The sequence below is a fragment of the Sorex araneus genome, chromosome 1 (genome assembly GCF_027595985.1).
Source record: "Sorex araneus isolate mSorAra2 chromosome 1, mSorAra2.pri, whole genome shotgun sequence".
NCBI lineage: Eukaryota > Metazoa > Chordata > Mammalia > Eulipotyphla > Soricidae > Sorex > Sorex araneus.
The window spans coordinates 9,273,624-9,292,211 of record NC_073302.1 but is presented as its reverse complement, the minus strand read 5'-3'; the positions used below and the strand labels follow the sequence as shown (position 1 = coordinate 9,292,211).

Genomic DNA, 18,588 nt, shown 5'->3' with positions numbered 1-18,588 from the left:
CCATGCATGCAAACCCATGCACACTAACCCTCTGGACACTCTCCCTGTGCCTCCAAACTCAAGTTTAAGCCAGTACTACACCAAAAATAGAAATCTACTATTATATATTTTGATTGTTTTATAACTAAAGTAGAAATATATCTTTATTAAACATTTCTGATATTAAATTTTGGGTCATATATAATACTACATATAATACAGTAAACAATTTGATCTGGATTCCATAAAAGAAAATATTCCTACTTAAACAACAAAATTTCATTTTGAGTACTGGTTACCATCCCTACCACTATTTCAAAGTGGTGAATAACTGTGTTACATGAACAGAAACATGACTATGCACATTTGGGAGTCATCATTACATATTACTAAATTAGTCTGATATCAATGTTATATATAATCAAAGAACAGTTAGGTATAAACAGTGCTAGCAATGCCTATCCTAATAATAGTTTTCTTTTTGGTCCTTCAGTATCTATCAACAGCTTCATTGTCATTCCTCCTCTTTCTCTTTCACACATACTCAAATATGCAAAATGCAGTAACTCAATAAAAGTAATGCAATAAAACTCAAGTGAAGGGGCTGGAGTGACAGTAGGGTACAGCGGGTGCAGTGCTAGTCCTACATGTGGCCAAACCGGGTTCGATCCCCCCCGTATATCCCATTAGGTCCCCCAAACATTGCCAAGAGTAATTCTAAGTGCAGGTCAGGAGCAAAAACAAACAAACAAACAAAAACCTCAGATGAAACCCAGTAAGACAGGAGTTTCCAGATCAAACTGCATGAAAGAGGAGACGCATATATATACATATATATGTATGTTATAGCCAGTTTATAAATATTGCTGTATATATACTGGGAAGCAATAATTACTTAGTGAAGAAGAGGCTGAAAGAGACATATTTTAGAAAGGAAATTAAGTGGCATGAGTGGGGGGATCTGTGCTTTCCTTAACAGGCTCTCTGAAACCTGCTTTTCCTTCTTCACATCAAGGTTTTTGTACAAAATATCCAGTGCATCCTTGCTTTCCAGTCTCCAAAAAAAAAAAAAAAGTTCACATATCTGTAAGATTGCTCTGATAGGCAAAAATAAAGTACTAACAGTGAGACTCTTAAACAATTAAACGAATATAAATTCGAATTCCCATAACTTACTTTTCAAGTTCTTCCTGAGAATGGGCAAAAGTACAATTTGTTCCTCGTGGACACCCTCCTTGCTGTCGCAGATCTCGGCACATGCTAGTTTTATATTTGCTGTTTGGCTGAGGCTACATAAAGAAATAAGAAATCATGGAAAACTGAAGATTACAATTGTTATTAACTCTTGGAACTTAAAAATTTTTATTGTCATATTTTTCTTTTTCATATAAGCAAACTAAGTTTTAATTTGGGGGGCGTGGAGGCTTGAGCTATACCTCACAGTACTCAGGCCTTGCTCCTGGCTCTGTGTTCAGGGACCAGTCCTGGTGGTGCCTGTACCATTTGTGGCACAAGGGACCAAACCTGGGTAGGCTGCATGGAAGGTAAGTGCCCTACCCACTGTACTAGCTTTCCAGCCCAAGGTAGATGATTCTCTAGCTGACATAATTACCACTCCATTGTTTCCTGTTAGAACTCACAAGGCATAATCCTGCAATGGTAATTTAGACCCATGTTCTGAAGATTTTTATATAAAACTAGTTCAAATGTCATGTCAATCTATTTAATAGGGAATAACAATGTCTGCAAAACACAGAAAATTTTTCCATCAATTCTTTACTGTCTTAAAAATCACATCAAATTGGCCAGATGAGATGCTTGCCTTGCATGCACTAGACCCTGGTTTAACATTTGGTACCACGTGTAATACAAACCTGAGCACCACTAGGGGTCGCTCCTGAGCAGAGCAAGGAATAGTTTCAGAACACAACTGGTTGTGGCCCCAAACCCCAAAAACAAAATCATGAAACCACCAACCAACAATTTTTAAAAGCACTTTAAAGGATCATAAAGGAAAGAGAGCTTAACTGGCTAAGCACGTGTTTTGCATGTTGAAGACCTGGGTTTGATTGTCAATACCAGCCTGTCCCAAACTACGAGTAACTCCAGAGTATTGGGCCGGCAGTAGCCCCTGAGCACCACAAGATGTGAATCCAAGATTCAAACGTTAAATAAAATCGATAAGCTTGATTCAGTTTTTTGCATGTAAAAAGACTGATTTGTTCCCCAAACACCAATAGGAAGAACCCCCACTTTGAAGTTGGAAGTAGCCTCAAAGCACTGCTGTGTGAACTAAACCCTCTTCCCTTAAAAGGAAAAAAAAAACACTGAAAGTATTTTAAAGATTCAAGTTCCAACCATGTAAAGACATGCATAGTTAACAGTGCATGTTTAGTTGGTGGGTCCAGTCTCTGGCAGTGAATGGTCCCTGAATACTAGTAGTTATGACCCCAAGCAACCAGTCTGAAAGAGCTCCCGAGACCACTGGGTGCAGCTCAAAAAACTAGACTCAGCAACAGAAAAATAAATGAAACTCATTTGCACATCAGTTTGTAGGAATAACACTGTATAAAAACAATGAACAACAAAAGTAATAATTTTCCCACAACACGAAAGAAGTTAGACATGGATGGGAGGACTCAGAAAGACAGCTCAAAAACTGCAGGCTCAATCTTGAGCACCACATGGTCCCCCAGGCACCAAACAATCTCTACGCACTGTCAGATGTGGCTCAAAATAGAAAAAAAAAATTTTGCAAAAAAGTTTGGAAGGAATCGATGATCTTATACTATGTCAAAAACAGTAAACTAATTCAAAGTCGAGAGAATATTCATATTCAAGAGACTCTCTAAATTTTCTGTGCTATAAATTATTTATCAGATATACCACATCTTGAGTTTCTTCCAAAAAGAACAGAAAGAATTAAAAACTTGAGATCAGAGTTACATAAGGCATCTATTAAACAAAAAAAACCTATTAAGATGCTGCAAATAGAAAAAAAAAGAGTTGTGAAAGAACCTTTAAGAGGCAAGAGTAATCAGAACTTCAATAAATATGCTTACCTGAGGTGTTTCATGGCCTTTTCTACTGTAATTCTGTATGAAATCCACAAGGCCATGAACCACTGTTTTAACAGCTACCATCGCATTCTCTAGCTGCTCCCAAGTTGGTGAAACAGCATCTACAATATAAGGTGCCAAAGAAATGGGAAGGAGAAGAAGAATATGTCACCAGTTACTTCTCTTATATCTCTCAAAGATAGAAAAAAGTATAATCAATTGGGCATTTTCCCACATACCTGGATTAGGGTCTATATTTGCAAGAAGTTCTAAATGAGGCCTCAGTCTATTTAAGTTAGCTGGGTCACCTGTCCGTTGCAAAACAATTGTCAATTCCTGGACACTCTTTGCAAATGATTCTGGAGATTGCAGCTAATAAACAGAAAACAGAATGGTTTCACTCTGGTTCTCATTACTCCTGTATACTCAAATACTTTTATTTAGTCAGCACATTAAACAGGTTTTTAAGTGTCTTCAGATTTCACAGTACAAGTATCAGTGATGAATTCAATTTTCATCTCAGAATCTGCCCTATGAAATTCATCATTAGACACTTTAAAAACTTATTTACAGGCTTCATTAGCTATTTTGGGGTCAGTGACAAACTTTGAGGGACAGTTCAGCTTTCATGCTAATTTGCTTCCTTATTACTTTCCATAGCTCCTTTTGAACATTAAAAAAGGAATGATAATTCAAAAGAGATCTACTATTTAAAATTAGGCATATCCAACTGATGGTGTGAGTCTCTTTTGAAGATTTCAGTATTTTTCAACAAGAACAATGGTACAAAATTCACATCTCAAATGTCACAGACCTTATCAATGATAGACTGCATGTGTGATTTATGTGCCAGGTCACCATAAAGAAGTGAGGACCACTGTTCAGGTGAAATGCGGAGTCCTGCTTCCATAGCAATATGAACAATCTGGGCATCATGTTCTCTGCGTAATGCCTCATAACTTCGAAATTCCTCCTTTAGCTGCATCAGAGAAGAATCTTCATCCCTTTTGGTGACCTACAAAATAGAGAAGTAAAATTTAAAGCCATCAGAAATGGTCTTCAATTATCTCTCCCTTCAACCAATTTTGGAAGTCATATGGTAGAGGACCTACTAAATATATCATGCCAAGAAAATAATGCCATGTCCTAACCACAAATTCTTTTTATTTTTTTTTGCAGGGGGAACTGAGGAGTTGGGATTCTGGGGCCACACCCGGCTGTGTGCTCTGGAATCTCTCCTGGTAAAGTCTGGGAGACCATCTCCAGTCTCACGGATCAACAAGGGCAGGCCACTTGCAAGGCAAGCACCATCTGCAGTACAATCTCTCTGGCACTACATTTTGGAATAAAATATAACTAACATAACTCAAAGCACAGGGGCTCGGGGTGACAACATAGTGAGTAAGGAACTTGCCTTGCCGCTGCTGACCTGGGTTCAATCTCTGGTACCCCATGTGGTCCCCCAAGTCCCTCTGAGTGCAGAGGCAGGAGTAAGCCCTAAGCACCATGATGTGAACCCAAAACAAAAACCTTAACTCAATACACACAGCTGCCTTTCTTCAATGAGCTAAGCAACTGGTTGGAAACTCTTATAAACAGAAAAGTATACTTTAAGCACTACTCTCGGGCTCTAATAAAGCAATTAAATCTGACAAAGAGGAAAGGGATAGCAGAGAAGGCTTCTCCTAGCTGAAGGCTGCAGCTACATGAATGAAGTCTTAATAAGGTATAAAGGGACCAACAATAGAAGGCCTTGGACACTATGGTGAGAAACTTGAATACCTTGAAAGAAAAGGACTTTACTGAAGGGTTTGGGAGAACACACTTTGTGGTGCTCAAGAGTCACTCATGCTGGTGCTAAGTGGACCAAATGAGGTGCCTGGGACTGAACCAGGGTCAGCCGCTTGCAAGCTGCCTAACCCTTGTACTTACTCTCTGGCCCCAGAACTGGGGACCTGTAAGCAGAGACATTACATGAACAGTCCAAGTACCGGAAAAGCATGCTGAATAAGAAATGTTCCAGGGAGCAGAGAGAGAGCTCAGCAGGAAAGGCATTTTCCCTGCAGTGAGTCAATCCAGGTTCAATTCCCAACATTACATACGGTTCCCCAGCCTCACTGGGAGTGATCCCTTAGAACAGAAGGAGTAAATCCTAATCACTGCCAAGTGTGGCCCAAAAATCTGAAAATAAATTACTACATTTTCCAGGACAGGGATACTACTCAGTGGCAGAACACGTGCTTCACCTGTAGGGCATCCTTGATTTGACTTCTGGATTTGATTCCAAGGTAACAGAAATAACAGCAAAAATAAATAAATGAGATTATATAAAACTAAGTATTCCTGTATAAAAAAACTGTCAATAAAACAAGTAAGGCCAGAGTGACAAAACAGTAGGTGACACCTTGCCTTTGCACACAGCAAACCTGGATTCTAATCCTGGCACCATATACTGACCCCCAAGCACCACCAAGAGTGGCCACGGAGTACAGAGCCAGGAGTAAGTCCTGAACACAGTTGGGTGTGGCTCCAAAACAACAACAAAAATTAAAAGAAAATATCCTACTAAGCGAGAGAAAATACACATTATACAACTGACAAAGGGTTACTATCCAAAATACATCAAGTACTGAAGAAAACCAATGATAAAAACCAAAGCATCAAATGATGGGAAGGGCCAGGAAGTGACTCAAAAGCTGGAGTGCATGCTTTGCACGCAGGAGCCCAGGTTTGGTCCCTGACACAGCACTGTATGGTCCTCCCCAAGCACTGCCTGGAGTGACCCCAGCACTACTCCAGATGTTATCCCTCCCAGTCACCACCCCCATGCCTCAGTACACAGACACTTCACCAAAAGAGACAGACAGATGGACAATAGGACATGAAAACTGCTTATTTATCACTGATTATCAGGGAAATGCAAATCAAAACATCAATGTGTTATCACCTCACACCTAAAAGAATGGCCTGTAAGAGACAAGAAACCAGTTTTGGAGGTTGTATAGAGAAATAGAAACCATCCAATACTGTAGGGGGAATGTAAACTGATCCAGTTTATGGATAAAGTATGAAAGTTTGTCAAAATATTAAAAATAAAACTATCATATGAGCTAGCAATCACTCCTAGGAATCTAGAGTAATAGAAAAACAATCTGAAAAGATATAATGTACACGTATGTTCACCGAATAGTTACAATTGTTGGGTACAATTGCTAAGATGTGGAAATGAAACAAGTGCCCAATGAAAGAGGAATGAATAAAAATGTGGCAGATGGGACCATGGCAAGCTACCCGTGGTGTATTTAATATGCCAATATTATAGTCCATAATTTCTTGCTATCTCAAATTAAGCAATCTACTCAAAACCCATCTTCTATCTGCACTACTTTTACTATTGGGACTATAAAACCAGAACAAATAAGCTTTGGTTTTAAATGTAGATGTCTTATATTCAGAGATTCCAATTGGGCTTTTGCTTCCAAATCCTTGAACATTTCTCTAACCACAGTTGGCAACCTGTACCTTTGTAGTATAAAGGAACTGTAAGGATTCACCCAATTTTCCCCTTCTCTCAATACTTGCTACTATCCTCTAGACAAATAAAACACAAAACTACATTTTTTATTATCTTGGGCTTCTTGCCTGACTCTTCAACCAACCAAACAATAAAAAAGAAAAAAAGAAAAAAAAAACAAAAAAATTTTAGGCATTTGAAAAAAAACCTAAATACCTAAATAAGAGACTGGAGTGCTTACCTAAAACTTTCAAACACTGATTGCCCCAAAAACAATATATGGGACTCCGCGCTAGGCTGTTTTCACTTGGGGTGTCCCAGAGCGAGGTGGGTGAGAACCCTCTCCGTCCGACGGGACCCAGCCCCGGCAGCCGACCTCCACTACCCAACTGCCGCCAGGCTCCAGGCCACTTTATATATATACACATATACACTTCTCGGAGAGCCTGGCAAGCTACCGAGAGTATCCCGCCTACATGGGCAGAACCTGGCAAGCTACCTGTGGCATATTCGATATGCCAAAAGCAGTAATGATACATCTCATTTCCCTGACCCTGAAAGAGCCTCCAATCATCGATTAAGACGAGTAAGGAGAAGCTGCTAAAATCTCAGGGCTGGGAGGGAGGCAGACATTACTGGTGCCCGCTTGAGTAAATCAATGAACAACAGGATGACAGTGATACAGTGAAAACAATATATAGCTATTAATCATATTAAAATTTTAATCTGATTAAAAGCTAATCACTGCAGAGGACTGACTACAAAAATAATGGGACATTTAAAATAATTTCAGGGGGGATGGGGGGAGGTATACTGTGATTCTTGGTGGTGGATATGTGCACTGATGTGTGTTCGAGCATTGTATAACTGAGATTTAAACCTGAAAGCTTTGTAACTTTCCATATGGTGATTCACTAAAAGAATATATTAAAAAATAATAATAATTTCATATTTGTGAAGTTTCAATCAAGTTCCCAAATCACTTTTGGGGGAGTGCTGAGCCACACCCAGCAGAACTCTGGAGCCATTTCGGACTAAGTGCTCAGGGGTCATTTCTATCAGTGCTAGAGGCACTCTGCAGTGACAGGAATCGAACAAGGGTCAGCAGCATGTAAGACGACTGCCTTCACCCTGTACTGTCTCTCCAGCCTTCCAAGGTCATTTTTAAAAGGGTAAATAGAGAGAAATTGTTTGGTTTTTTTTAGTCTACTTTGGTGACTCAAAGAGTCAACATCACCAAACTGTTCCTTAAGTTGTTTTGTGTGAGACACTGTCACATAGGAGTCCATATTCCCAATAAGTTAGAACCACAGATGTAATCAATCAACACAGAAGGGAAAAAAAATAAAAGGATTCATTTCAAGCTCAATAAACATTCGGCAATTCTGAGGCCGAATCTGGACCAGGTAAGACCCTTTCCAGGAAGCCTTTGTTTCATATACAAGCATACAATTTCCAGATGGTAACTTGCATACTACTTACCTTAAAACAAGAAGCTCGATACAGTAGTTGCACAACATGACCAATACTTGTTTTTGATGCCTGAGGAAATCTTGGTTCTAGTCTTTGTACAACAAAAAGTACCAGAACTTTCCTTGAGAGAGCAGAACCATCTTCTAATGCCAGCAACACCAACTTCAAGGCCTCTTCTTGCATAGCTAGAAGTAGGGAGCATAAATTCAAGATAAATGAGGAACATGAAGATCAAGTCTGCTACAAACTTCAAGTATTAGTTAACTGTAGTTCACAGGTAAGAAATGCAATTAATTAGCAAAAAAAGACTTCACACAAAAACAGATTATTTAAAAATTCATCCAAGGGGTTGGAGAGACCGTTCGGGGGTTAAGGCAATTAATTGCCTTGCACGCAGCCTAGACTGGTAAGACCCCTGGGCTTGCAGAGAATCGCTGAGCGCTGCTAGGAAGACTCCTGAGCTCTGCTAGGTGAGGCCCCCAAACCACCTGCTCTATAGAATTAAAAACGAACAAAAAACAAACCCTCATCAGACTAAACATCTCAAGCGGTAAGGTGAACTTGTCTTGCATATGGCTGCAGCAACCGTGACCCTAGTTCACATGGTTCCATGAACACTGGCAGGGTCAATCCTGAGCGTATGGCCATGAACAAGCTACGAGCCCTACTGGGTATGCCCTCTATGGGTATGCCTTTACTGGCCAAAAAACCAAAAACCCTTACATAATAGAACTTAAATAATCAAAAGAATTTAAAATATTCTCTGCACATATTAAATAATGAAGTAGGTAATGATGCTAGAGGAAAAAGTCCTCATTTATAAAGCTTATGAGGCTAAATAAGACATGAAGGAGTCTTTCAAATGATTTTGAGCCACAACCACTGTGTTCAGGGCTGACTCCTGGCTCTGTGCTCAGGGCTGACTCCTAGCAGGGCTCAGGGGACCAGTTATGGGAACAAACCAGGGCTGGCTGTGTGCAAGGCAAGTGCCTAACCTGCTATACTATCACTCTGGCCCAACATACAACAGTTTCATTATATACTTTCTTATGCACAGAACTGTCACCATTTTGATTTATACATAATTTTAAAGTTCATCAGTCTCTGGATGTAACGCTTTCCGAAGGCATAAACTTACGAATTTTCAAAACAATGATGTACAGTTTAACTTGAATTAATCAGAGGAAACATCAAACTCAAACGAAGGTATTCCTATAAAATCACAGGCCCGTAGAGGGGGCTAAGGATGTGGCTCCATGGAGAAGCTCCAGACCTTGCATATGTGGGAGCCTGGGCCGGAGAGAATACAGTGGGTACAGCATGTGCCTTGAAGGCAGACAATCCAGTTCATCCCATGTGGACCCTGAACCCTGTGAGGAGTTAACCCTGACTGCAAAGTCAAGAGAAAGTCTGGAGCATCACTAGACGTGCACACGCACACACGTGCACACACACACACACACACACACACACACACACACACACACACACAAACCAACAACCGACATTAGGAAAGACAAAGAAAAGTCGAGGAATGGTTTCAGGTTAAAAACTACGAAGAGGACACACAAACGACCCTCGGACCCGAGCAACTTGCTCCAGCCATCTCTTCAGATCTTAATTAGTAAAATTTTAGAATTCCCAGAGCGCGCAGCCACTCTCACTCAGCCACTCTCAGGCCACGCAACATTATATTGTCTCCGTAACAAGCAATACAAAACACACTGTCTAGCACTGCCTTTTCGGCAGGTATGAGGGGTGGCGGGACGGGTCTCGAAATATCGAAGGTAACTAAAGTAGAGAAAGAGAGTAAGAGAGCATTGTGCAAATTGTCTGCCACACAGGCAGGGGGAGGTGTGGAATGGGGGGTGGGGGAAATACTGGGGATTTTGGTGGTGGAAAACGTGCACTGGGGAAGGGATGGGTGTTTGACGACTGTATGATCGAAGCTCAAACATGAAAGCGGTTACTGTACCTTACGGTGAATCAATAACAAATAAATAAATAAATAAAAATAAAAAATAACTATGAAGAGGCATGATATATATAAATGGTCTTGGAGTCAGTCATACAGTAGAAGAAAAATAAATCACGAAAGATTCTGGAATAACTGGCAAATTTCAGGGCCTGAATTCAGGCAGACGACCTGAATTCAGTTCTGGGTATCTCATTTGGTCCCCTGAACACTGCCAGGAGTAATTTCTGAGTGCAGAGCCAGGAGTAACCGGGAAGCATCACTGGGCATGGCCCCAAACAAAAACAAAAGACATACAAACAAACAAAAATTGGCAAAATTGTAGATCACAGTATTGCAACAATGTTAAAAATTTCTAGATTTTATGCAGGTACTTTTGCTACTGTGAGAGTACCCTTGTTTTTAGAAAATGCCCCTGAAATATTAAAGGAGTGGGGAAAAAAATACAGCCTATTCTCATGACTCATAAAAGAGAAAGAGCAAATAATATAACACAGTGAAATATAAAAACAAGTAACGCTGATAAAGAGTACACAGAAATTTTCTGTATTATCCTTGCAATTTTTATTAAATTTCTAAGAATTTCAAATATAAAGTCAAAATACACTGACTATGACAGAACAGGAGTTAAGTGCCTTTCATGTGGCTGACCCCAGTTCAACCCTCAGCACCACTTATCCGTCCCCCACGTGCTGGCAGGAGTGACCACTAAGCACAGAGCCAGGAGTAGACCCTGAGCACCACCAAGCCTGGTCCAATGATAGATAAATTAAATTAAAAAAACTGGTCTTAGGACCAAGGAAGTAGCTCAAAAAGCTAGAGTGCGTGCTAATACGTGCACTGCTCCAAGCCTGATCCCTGGCACTGCATGTCTCCCAGGCACTGACGGGGGCAGCCCAAGTGCTCCCCGACCCCGCTGGCCCTACACAGCTCCATATCACAGTGCTGGACACCAAAACTATCATGCCCACCAGGAGTGGCTCCCACATTACTTGAGAGGGTCCCCCAAACACTGGTTCTCGATGAAAACAATAAAACTAAGAAATCTATCATCTAGCTTAGAAACCAAACTCTTTTCAAAGGGAGATATTAAAACCCCAAGAATTTAAGTGACGAGGCCAAGACTTACAACCCGTGAATCAACTAAACTCTTAACTTAGAAGGGGCAGGGAGAGACCCAGTGGGCTCGGATTGTAGGTCTAATCCCAATGGAACCACCCCAGAGTACCACTAAAAAAGTACTGAGCAACTCCAGAAAAAGTACCATTAAAAGTATGGTCCCAAAACAAAAACAACCTGTCCCAAAACAAAAGCAATTTGTTATTTTAGAATTAGAGGCTATAATGGGGGAGAGGGGGGAGAGGAGCTGTACTTTTTTAGGCAGGATTAAGCCTAAAGTTCAGAAAACATAAAATTACCATTTAAGGTATATAGCTCATACACAACCATCTACTCTACGTAGTTCTAAGACCATGATAATCACTTCAAAGAAATCCTATAGCCAGGAATCCTTCACCCCCCATGGTCTTCAGCTCAGCCTCTGTACCTACTAGCCTGGTGTCTGACCCTAGGGATTTACTTCTGTGGGTATTTCATGTAAGTGTAATCACAGAATATGTCATCTCTGACTTCTTTCACTTAACTTTTTTTTCAGTTTGGGCTGGAGAAATAGTACAGCAGTGAGGGCATTTGCCTTGCATGTGGCTGTTTGTGGATTTGATGCCTGGCATTATGGATTAGAACTTATTTTGATGACGATTTACTCCAAATTTCCCAAAAAAGTTAAGTGTTATTTTCTTTCCCTAGTGAAATCAAAATATTCTGGCCGAAAAGAGAGTTGGCTTTGCACGTAACCCACCCAGGTCTGAACCGGTGCCACTTATGCTCTGGTTAAGCACCACCAGGAGTGATCCCTGAGCACAGAGTCAAGGGTAAAACCTGAGCACCACGAGGTGTGGCCCCAAAGCAAACATAATAAAAATAAATAAAAGCAAGGGCCGGAGAGATAGTACAGTAGTAGAGTGCTAGCCTTGCATAGAGCCGACCTGGGGCCAACCCCTGGCACTACATATAGGCCCCCTCAGCCCAGCCAGGTGTGATCCCTGAGTGCAGAGCCCAGAGTAAGCCCTGAGCACCACCTGGTATGGCCCCAACACACCCCCCCAAAGGAATAAAAATAAAACAAAAATTTTCTTAAATATATTCTGTGGTCATCCTATTTTTTCTATAGCAACTAATAATTCTTGCCTAGATTCATTGAGTCATTTGAAGCTGGAGATTTCTCTGTCAAACATTTTCCTGAAATTTACTGGATGAAATTCTGCTGAAAGAGCAACGTAAATTCAGTAAATATCCTAAGTAACTGTCCTTTAAAATTTGCAAATATATATATATGTGTGTGTATATACATATACACATACACATATACACATGCTTAAAAAAAATTTTTTTTCTAGCCCTTTTGCGATCTGTAGAATTATGTGTGGTGGCCTTAGAAATTGCCAAAGATAAGCAATTAGGGCAAGAGACAAAGTACAGAAGTTGAAGCGTTTGCCTTGCATTTAGCTGACCCAGTTTGATTCTTGGCACTTGAGGATAACCAGGAGTGAACCCTGACCTCTGCCTGCTGTGCCTCAAAACAATACAAAACAAAGATAATCAGTTAACTTTCTTGAAATGTAACTCAAAACTGATAAACTTTTTAAATTAATTTATTCTAATGCTTCCTTGGGATGTTCAAATTGCTCTATGTCCAGTGGATTAACTTTTAACTTCACATTATTATATAGAGCCTTCCAGTGGTCTCAGGTAACTTTTGTACTTTCTGGCAAGGATTGGGGCCAGGAAGGTAGTGAAAAGGTCCTGGAGCCATGATCCCAGAGGCACACAAACCAATCTCGGAATGAAGTGGCTGCTGGCAGAAATGCTCCTGGACTGTGAAGTAAGCTACGGCCCTGTGCTGTCCCGGGAGGAGAAGGGTTTTTGTCCCTTGGCCTTTTCCTCTTTGAGGCAGCATGGCGACCGCCATCTTTCAGAGCCAACTGGACAGTGAGGTAGGAGCTTGCAGTAATGGGGCACGTGGGAAATCTCGTGATGGGGGAGGCGGAACCAGCCCTGCTCCCCGCCCAGATGAGACCCCGAGCGCCTGCCCACGAACAGCTCCTCTGCTCCTGAGCGGCCATGATCCCAGAGTCACACAAACTAATCTCAGAATGTAGCAGCTGCTGGCAGAAATAACTCTGGACTTAATTATTAAAATACCAGAAATCCAAAATCATATGCTCTTCATTATCAGCAATAGAAAACAAATTATCTAATGATGCCTTTTCGGCAAGGTCTGTTGGGGGAAAATTCCAAATAATAATAGTGGGTTTTCTGTCGAAAATTGAATGTAATCAAAGTAAAGAGAGAATAAAGTAAAAATCTACCAAACAGGCAGGGTGGGGGGTGGGATGGAGTGTATACTGGGGTTCTTGGTGGTGGAACATATGCACTGGTGAAGGGATGGGTGTTTGATCATTGTATGACTGAGACTTAAACTTGAAAGCTCCTTAACTGATCTCATGGTGATTCAATTAAAAAAGAAAAAAAAGAAAAGAAAAGGGCCTGGAGTGCGTGCTCTGTATGCAAGAATGACAGGATTGATCAAGGCACTAGATGTCCCTCTGAGTACCATGTTAACTATAACCCCTAAGCACAGCCAGATATAATCCCAAACCACAAAAGAGTCCTTGGAATCATTTGGTATTTTCCAATTCTAGAATTACAGTATTTTCCCCAAAAGCCTTGCTCGGGGGCCAGAGAGAGTGAAATGGCTAAGGCACATGCCACCAAACCTGGTTGGGTACCTGGCACCAAAGCGGTCCGTGAATACTACCAGGTTTACTCCTAAGCACATCAGAAACAGCCCCTGGGCCAGAGAGCGTGCAGCAGGTAAGGCGTTCGCTTTACACGGGCCCAAGCTGGGTTCAGTCCCCAGTACCACATAGGGTCCCCAAACCACACCAGAAGCAGAGTCAGGAGAAAGCCCTGAGCACAGCTAATGGTGGCTAAAGAAAACAAAACAAAACAAACCTACAAAAAGTCCCTGAACACTACCAAGTATGGCCCAGAACAAATAACAACAAGAAAAGCTCAAAGTGTCTTTGAGCAGTCAAATTTTAGAAAGAAAAGGTATTACAGGCATAATCTAGGTACTCAGGCTGGTTTTTTAAAAATTATTATTATTATGGAATCACCGTGAGATAGAGCATTACAAAACTGTTCATGACTGCAGATCAGTCATACACTGTTCCAACACCCATCCCTTCACCAGTGTAATTTTCCAGCACCAGTGTCCTCAGTTTCCCTCCCACCCTTTCAAGCCACTCCCCATTCCAGCCTGCCTCTATGGCATTCAGTTCTTGTCCAGCGTGATCACTTCCAACTCCTACTGTCATAATGGATCCTCCTCTATCTTAACTACCCTCCAGATCCCACACCATTGACTAACCACTGACCAGTCCTCCTGGCCTGTTTTCCCTGGCCTTGGATATTAGTTTCATACTGTTATTGTTTTTTTTCATTATCCCACAAATTAATGCAGTCATTCTATATCTGTCCCTTTCCTTCTGTTCACTTCTTCTAATCTTTTCAACAGATAGACATTTTTAGAAAAATAAAAAAACAAGTGAGCTTGGGATCAAAGATATTGTAGTACAGAAGATAAAGCTCTTGCCTTACATTTGCTTGACCCAGGTTCAATCCCCAGCTCTGCATATATCCTGAGCACTGCCAGAAATGATCCCTGGGCAGAGAATCAAAAGTAAGTCCTGAAGGCCAGAGCAAGAGTACAAAAGATAGGGCTTTTGCCTTGCAGGCAGCCAACCTGGGTTCAATCCCCAGCATGCTATACATGTTACTCCTGAACCCTTACAGGAGTAATTCCTGAGTGCAGAGTCAGGAGTAACCCTTGAGCATCACTGGGTGGGACTCAAAAAGCCAAAAAAAAAAAAAAAGGAAAAGAAAAGAAAAAAGAGTAAGTGCTGAGCACAGCAGGATGTGGTCCAAAAACAAAACAAACAAAATAAAGAGTGACCTAATTCAAGCAAAAAATTAAAAATTATAAGCTCTTTACATGCATTGATTTTTATATTCAAACGTATAATTTCTTTGAATTTTGAATATTTTTGTTCTTGGTAGACTATATACTTTCTCCTATGATGTATCTGTAATAGTTTAGTTTCAAAGTAACACTACCAATAGGAGTATAAACAATGTAACTGATAAACAAAAGGAATATATTAGAAATATATTAAAATATATTTTATTAATATAAAAATAAAAACCATTTTAGCACATGAAAATAATTCATTTCTACATATATCAGCAACTTCATGTTATTTAGGAATTTTAGTTTTAGATACAGTTTTGTTTATTCATTTCAATTGTCAACATTTATTTTTCACTAAACATTTAAAAAATTACATAGAACATTAAAATGGTTCCGAAGTGCAAGATCTTAAATAATGTCATTTTGTTCAAAGTCATTTCATTATCAGGTTAAAGGGGAAAAAATTCAGGATCACTGCCTGTGTATTAGGATTTATACCAGGTACCATACGTGTTAGGGTAACTGTCAAGTCTAAAGAGAATCTAAGCATGGGTCTATCTAGATATGAGAATAAAAAACAATCAATGAAGGAATACAAATAATTGCTCAAGATTAAAAGCATTTTGCATAAGTCTGGTGATTTTCTTGTGACTAGAAGTATGATATGATGATATGACTATCTCTACTCTTTTTTCTTTTTCCTTTTTTGGGTCACACCCGACATTACACAGAGGTTACTCCTGGCTCATGCACTCAGGAATTACTCCTGGAGGTGCTCGGGGAGGCTGGGAATTGAACCCAGGTCGGCCGCATACAAGGCAAATGCCCTACCCGCTGTGCTATCACTCCAGCCTCTACCACTATTCTTTATGAAGATTAATTGGCTCATTTTAGTTATACATCATTTCACTTGAAGTAGAAGTTCCCAAGAACGTACAGATCAAGTTAAATGAAGACATAAACAAGGCACATTCATGGAGGCATAGAGCCTGTTCCTCTCTGCTTTCTCCTGGCTCCTTCTTCCTCCTGTACATAAACTTGTTACTTGTTTCATATTTCCTATCATGCAGAAAAACAAAGTATCTATCTCCCATTCTTATACTTTTAATTAAATATATCTAGCCGGCACTCCTTAGTAAAATGTCTTTCAAATACAATGTCAAATATCTGTGCATATATCATCCTCACTGCTTTCAAGAGTTGCATAGGACAAAACAAAAAGGATATGCCAATTTGTTAAACCAATCTACTCATAAAATCTAACATTCATATTCACTTTTAGGTTGCTTCCAGATGTTTGTGGTTACAAAGACTGCTCTAGTACTTTATGCCCTATAACTTTTTATTTTATCGAATAAGAGTCCTAGAAAATAAAAATACTGGGTCAGGGCCAGAGTGATAGTACACAGGTAGGGCTTGGCCTTACATGAAGCTAACCTGAGTTTGATCCCCAGCATCCCATATGGTCCCACCAGGACTGATTCCCTGAGCCAGGAATAAACCCTGAGCACAGCTGGGTATGGCCCCAAAACAAGAATACTGGATTAGGACCAGAGAAATAATACAGCAGGTAGGACACTTGCCTGCATAGGCTGGCCAGGCTTTGACACAGGGCAATGCATAAGATTCCCACGCTCCGCCAGGAGTGATTCCTGAGCAGAGTAACAGGAAAGCTCTGAGCACGGTGTGATGTGCCCTCCCCCACCCAAAAAAAACAACTAGAAGAATGTTGGGTCAAAGTAAAAATTCATAGGGCCAGACAGCTCAAGTTGATAGAATGAACACACACACACCCATGTCCAATCCCGGTAATTGTATGAGACCCATCCCCAAGCCCCACTAGCCCCTCTTAGCACCTAAGCAACAGACTACCATCAGGCCCACATTACCAAGGAAAGCATCACTAGGCATGACTCTGAGACTCCAGGAGTACTGCCTGGGGTAGGCCCCATTTAAAAAAAAAAAAAAAAGGAGGGCTGGAGCAATAGAACAGCGGGTAGAGCGTTTGCCTTGCATGCGGCCAATCCAGGTTCGATTCCCAGCTTCCCATATGGTCCTTCTAGCACTGCCAGGAGTAATTCCTGAGTGCATGAACCAGGAGTAAGCCCTGTGCACCGCCGGGTGGGACCCAAAAAGCCAAAGCAAAAAAAGGGGGGGTGTTGAACAAATAGTACAGAGGTAATGATGTCACCTTGCATATCACAGACCCTAATCCACAGCACGCCCCCACCCCCACCAGGACTGTGAGGAGTGATCCATCAACACAGAGCCAGGAATAAACCCTGAGCAAGACCAAGAGCTACCCAGAAAAAAACCACTTAATTAATTTTGTTAGATACTATGAAGTTCCTTTCTTTGATATCTGTACCAGTTTGTAGACCATCAATTATGAGATGAAAGAACCAGTTTATCTGATAGAAAGTACCAGTTTATCTGACTGCTAAACATTTGGACTATGCCCACCTGAGACCCTGTCCTTAGGTCCTGACACTACCCCCCCACCTGGCCCCTACCACCACCTTTTTTTTTTAACAGGACACACCCTAAGCAGCACTGCTAGGGTCCCAGGGTCGCTCCCAGTGATGCTCTACATGATGGCACAGTGCTTAGGGACCAGTACGATACCTAGAAGGGCTTGAGGGTGGGGTGACATATTACTGTGACATTAGAATTGATAGTTCAATGTCATTTGAATGCATATTTCTCTATTATGAGACTATCTGAGAATCTCTGTATATGTTTAAGGATTATTTCTATTAACATTTTCCACTCTAGTATCTTGAAAAGATCAAAGAGTTAAAAACAATAAGTCTTCTGGTCTTCTGTAAGTTTTTAGAAGCACTTATCTTAGTTCTTTATTGGTAATAGAATACAAATGTTTTTCCAAACTTATGCTATTCAGTGCTCTCCTTTTTTTGGGGGGGAGGGTGAGATGTTGGTAAAACAATTAAAAATTTAAATAATCAAATACCAATCTTGTCCTATTGTTTCTGAATTTAAAGTCAAAGATAAAAGTATTTTCTAATACTAATTATAGGGTAAATTATCTTGTATTCATATTTGTTATTTGTATGATTTATTTTTATTTACTTTTATGGTCCCAACCAGCAGTGCTCAGGGACACTCCTTACTCTGTGCTCAGGACCCACTCCAATCAGAAGCTCAGGAACCAGGGTGGAAAGCTTGGCAAGCTCCTTAACCTCTGTTCTATCTCTCCAGCTTGATTTTTTAATTATACGTAATAATGACCAACTGGAAATTTATACTATTATAAATAATAAGGCATATGATCAATTTTATCTATCTTCACCTATCTGTGCAATTCTAACAATGCTACTAATCAAAGGCTTTTGATTTCTGGTTTTTACCCCTGTTTTTTGGAACATACCCAGCAATACTCAAAGGCCGTTGCAAGCTCTGTGCTCAGCAGTGACTCTTGGTGGAGCTCAGGCGACCACATGAGGTGGATGGGGTTCAAGCCAGGGTCTGCAGAATG

General features: G+C 40.7%; 1 protein-coding gene and 1 non-coding gene across 4 annotated transcripts in view; both read right to left on the bottom strand.

Annotated features, from left to right (window-relative positions):
• Window positions 1-18,588, bottom strand: part of RC3H2 (ring finger and CCCH-type domains 2) — a 60,422-nt gene that overhangs the window by 25,623 nt on the left and 16,211 nt on the right. For all 3 annotated transcript variants that reach the window (XM_055124610.1, XM_055124614.1, XM_055124622.1), the window contains exons 5-9: window positions 8,035-8,210; window positions 3,853-4,053; window positions 3,278-3,410; window positions 3,042-3,160; window positions 1,156-1,268 (exon numbers count right to left, since the gene is read on the bottom strand). In XM_055124610.1, the coding sequence (XP_054980585.1) occupies window positions 1,156-1,268; window positions 3,042-3,160; window positions 3,278-3,410; window positions 3,853-4,053; window positions 8,035-8,210 (742 nt within the window). The remainder of the gene's footprint in view (window positions 1-1,155; window positions 1,269-3,041; window positions 3,161-3,277; window positions 3,411-3,852; window positions 4,054-8,034; window positions 8,211-18,588) is intronic.
• LOC129401010 (small nucleolar RNA SNORD90) lies at window positions 3,497-3,607 on the bottom strand. Its single transcript, XR_008628039.1, has one exon. It is a non-coding gene; the product is annotated as a small nucleolar RNA SNORD90 (small nucleolar RNA).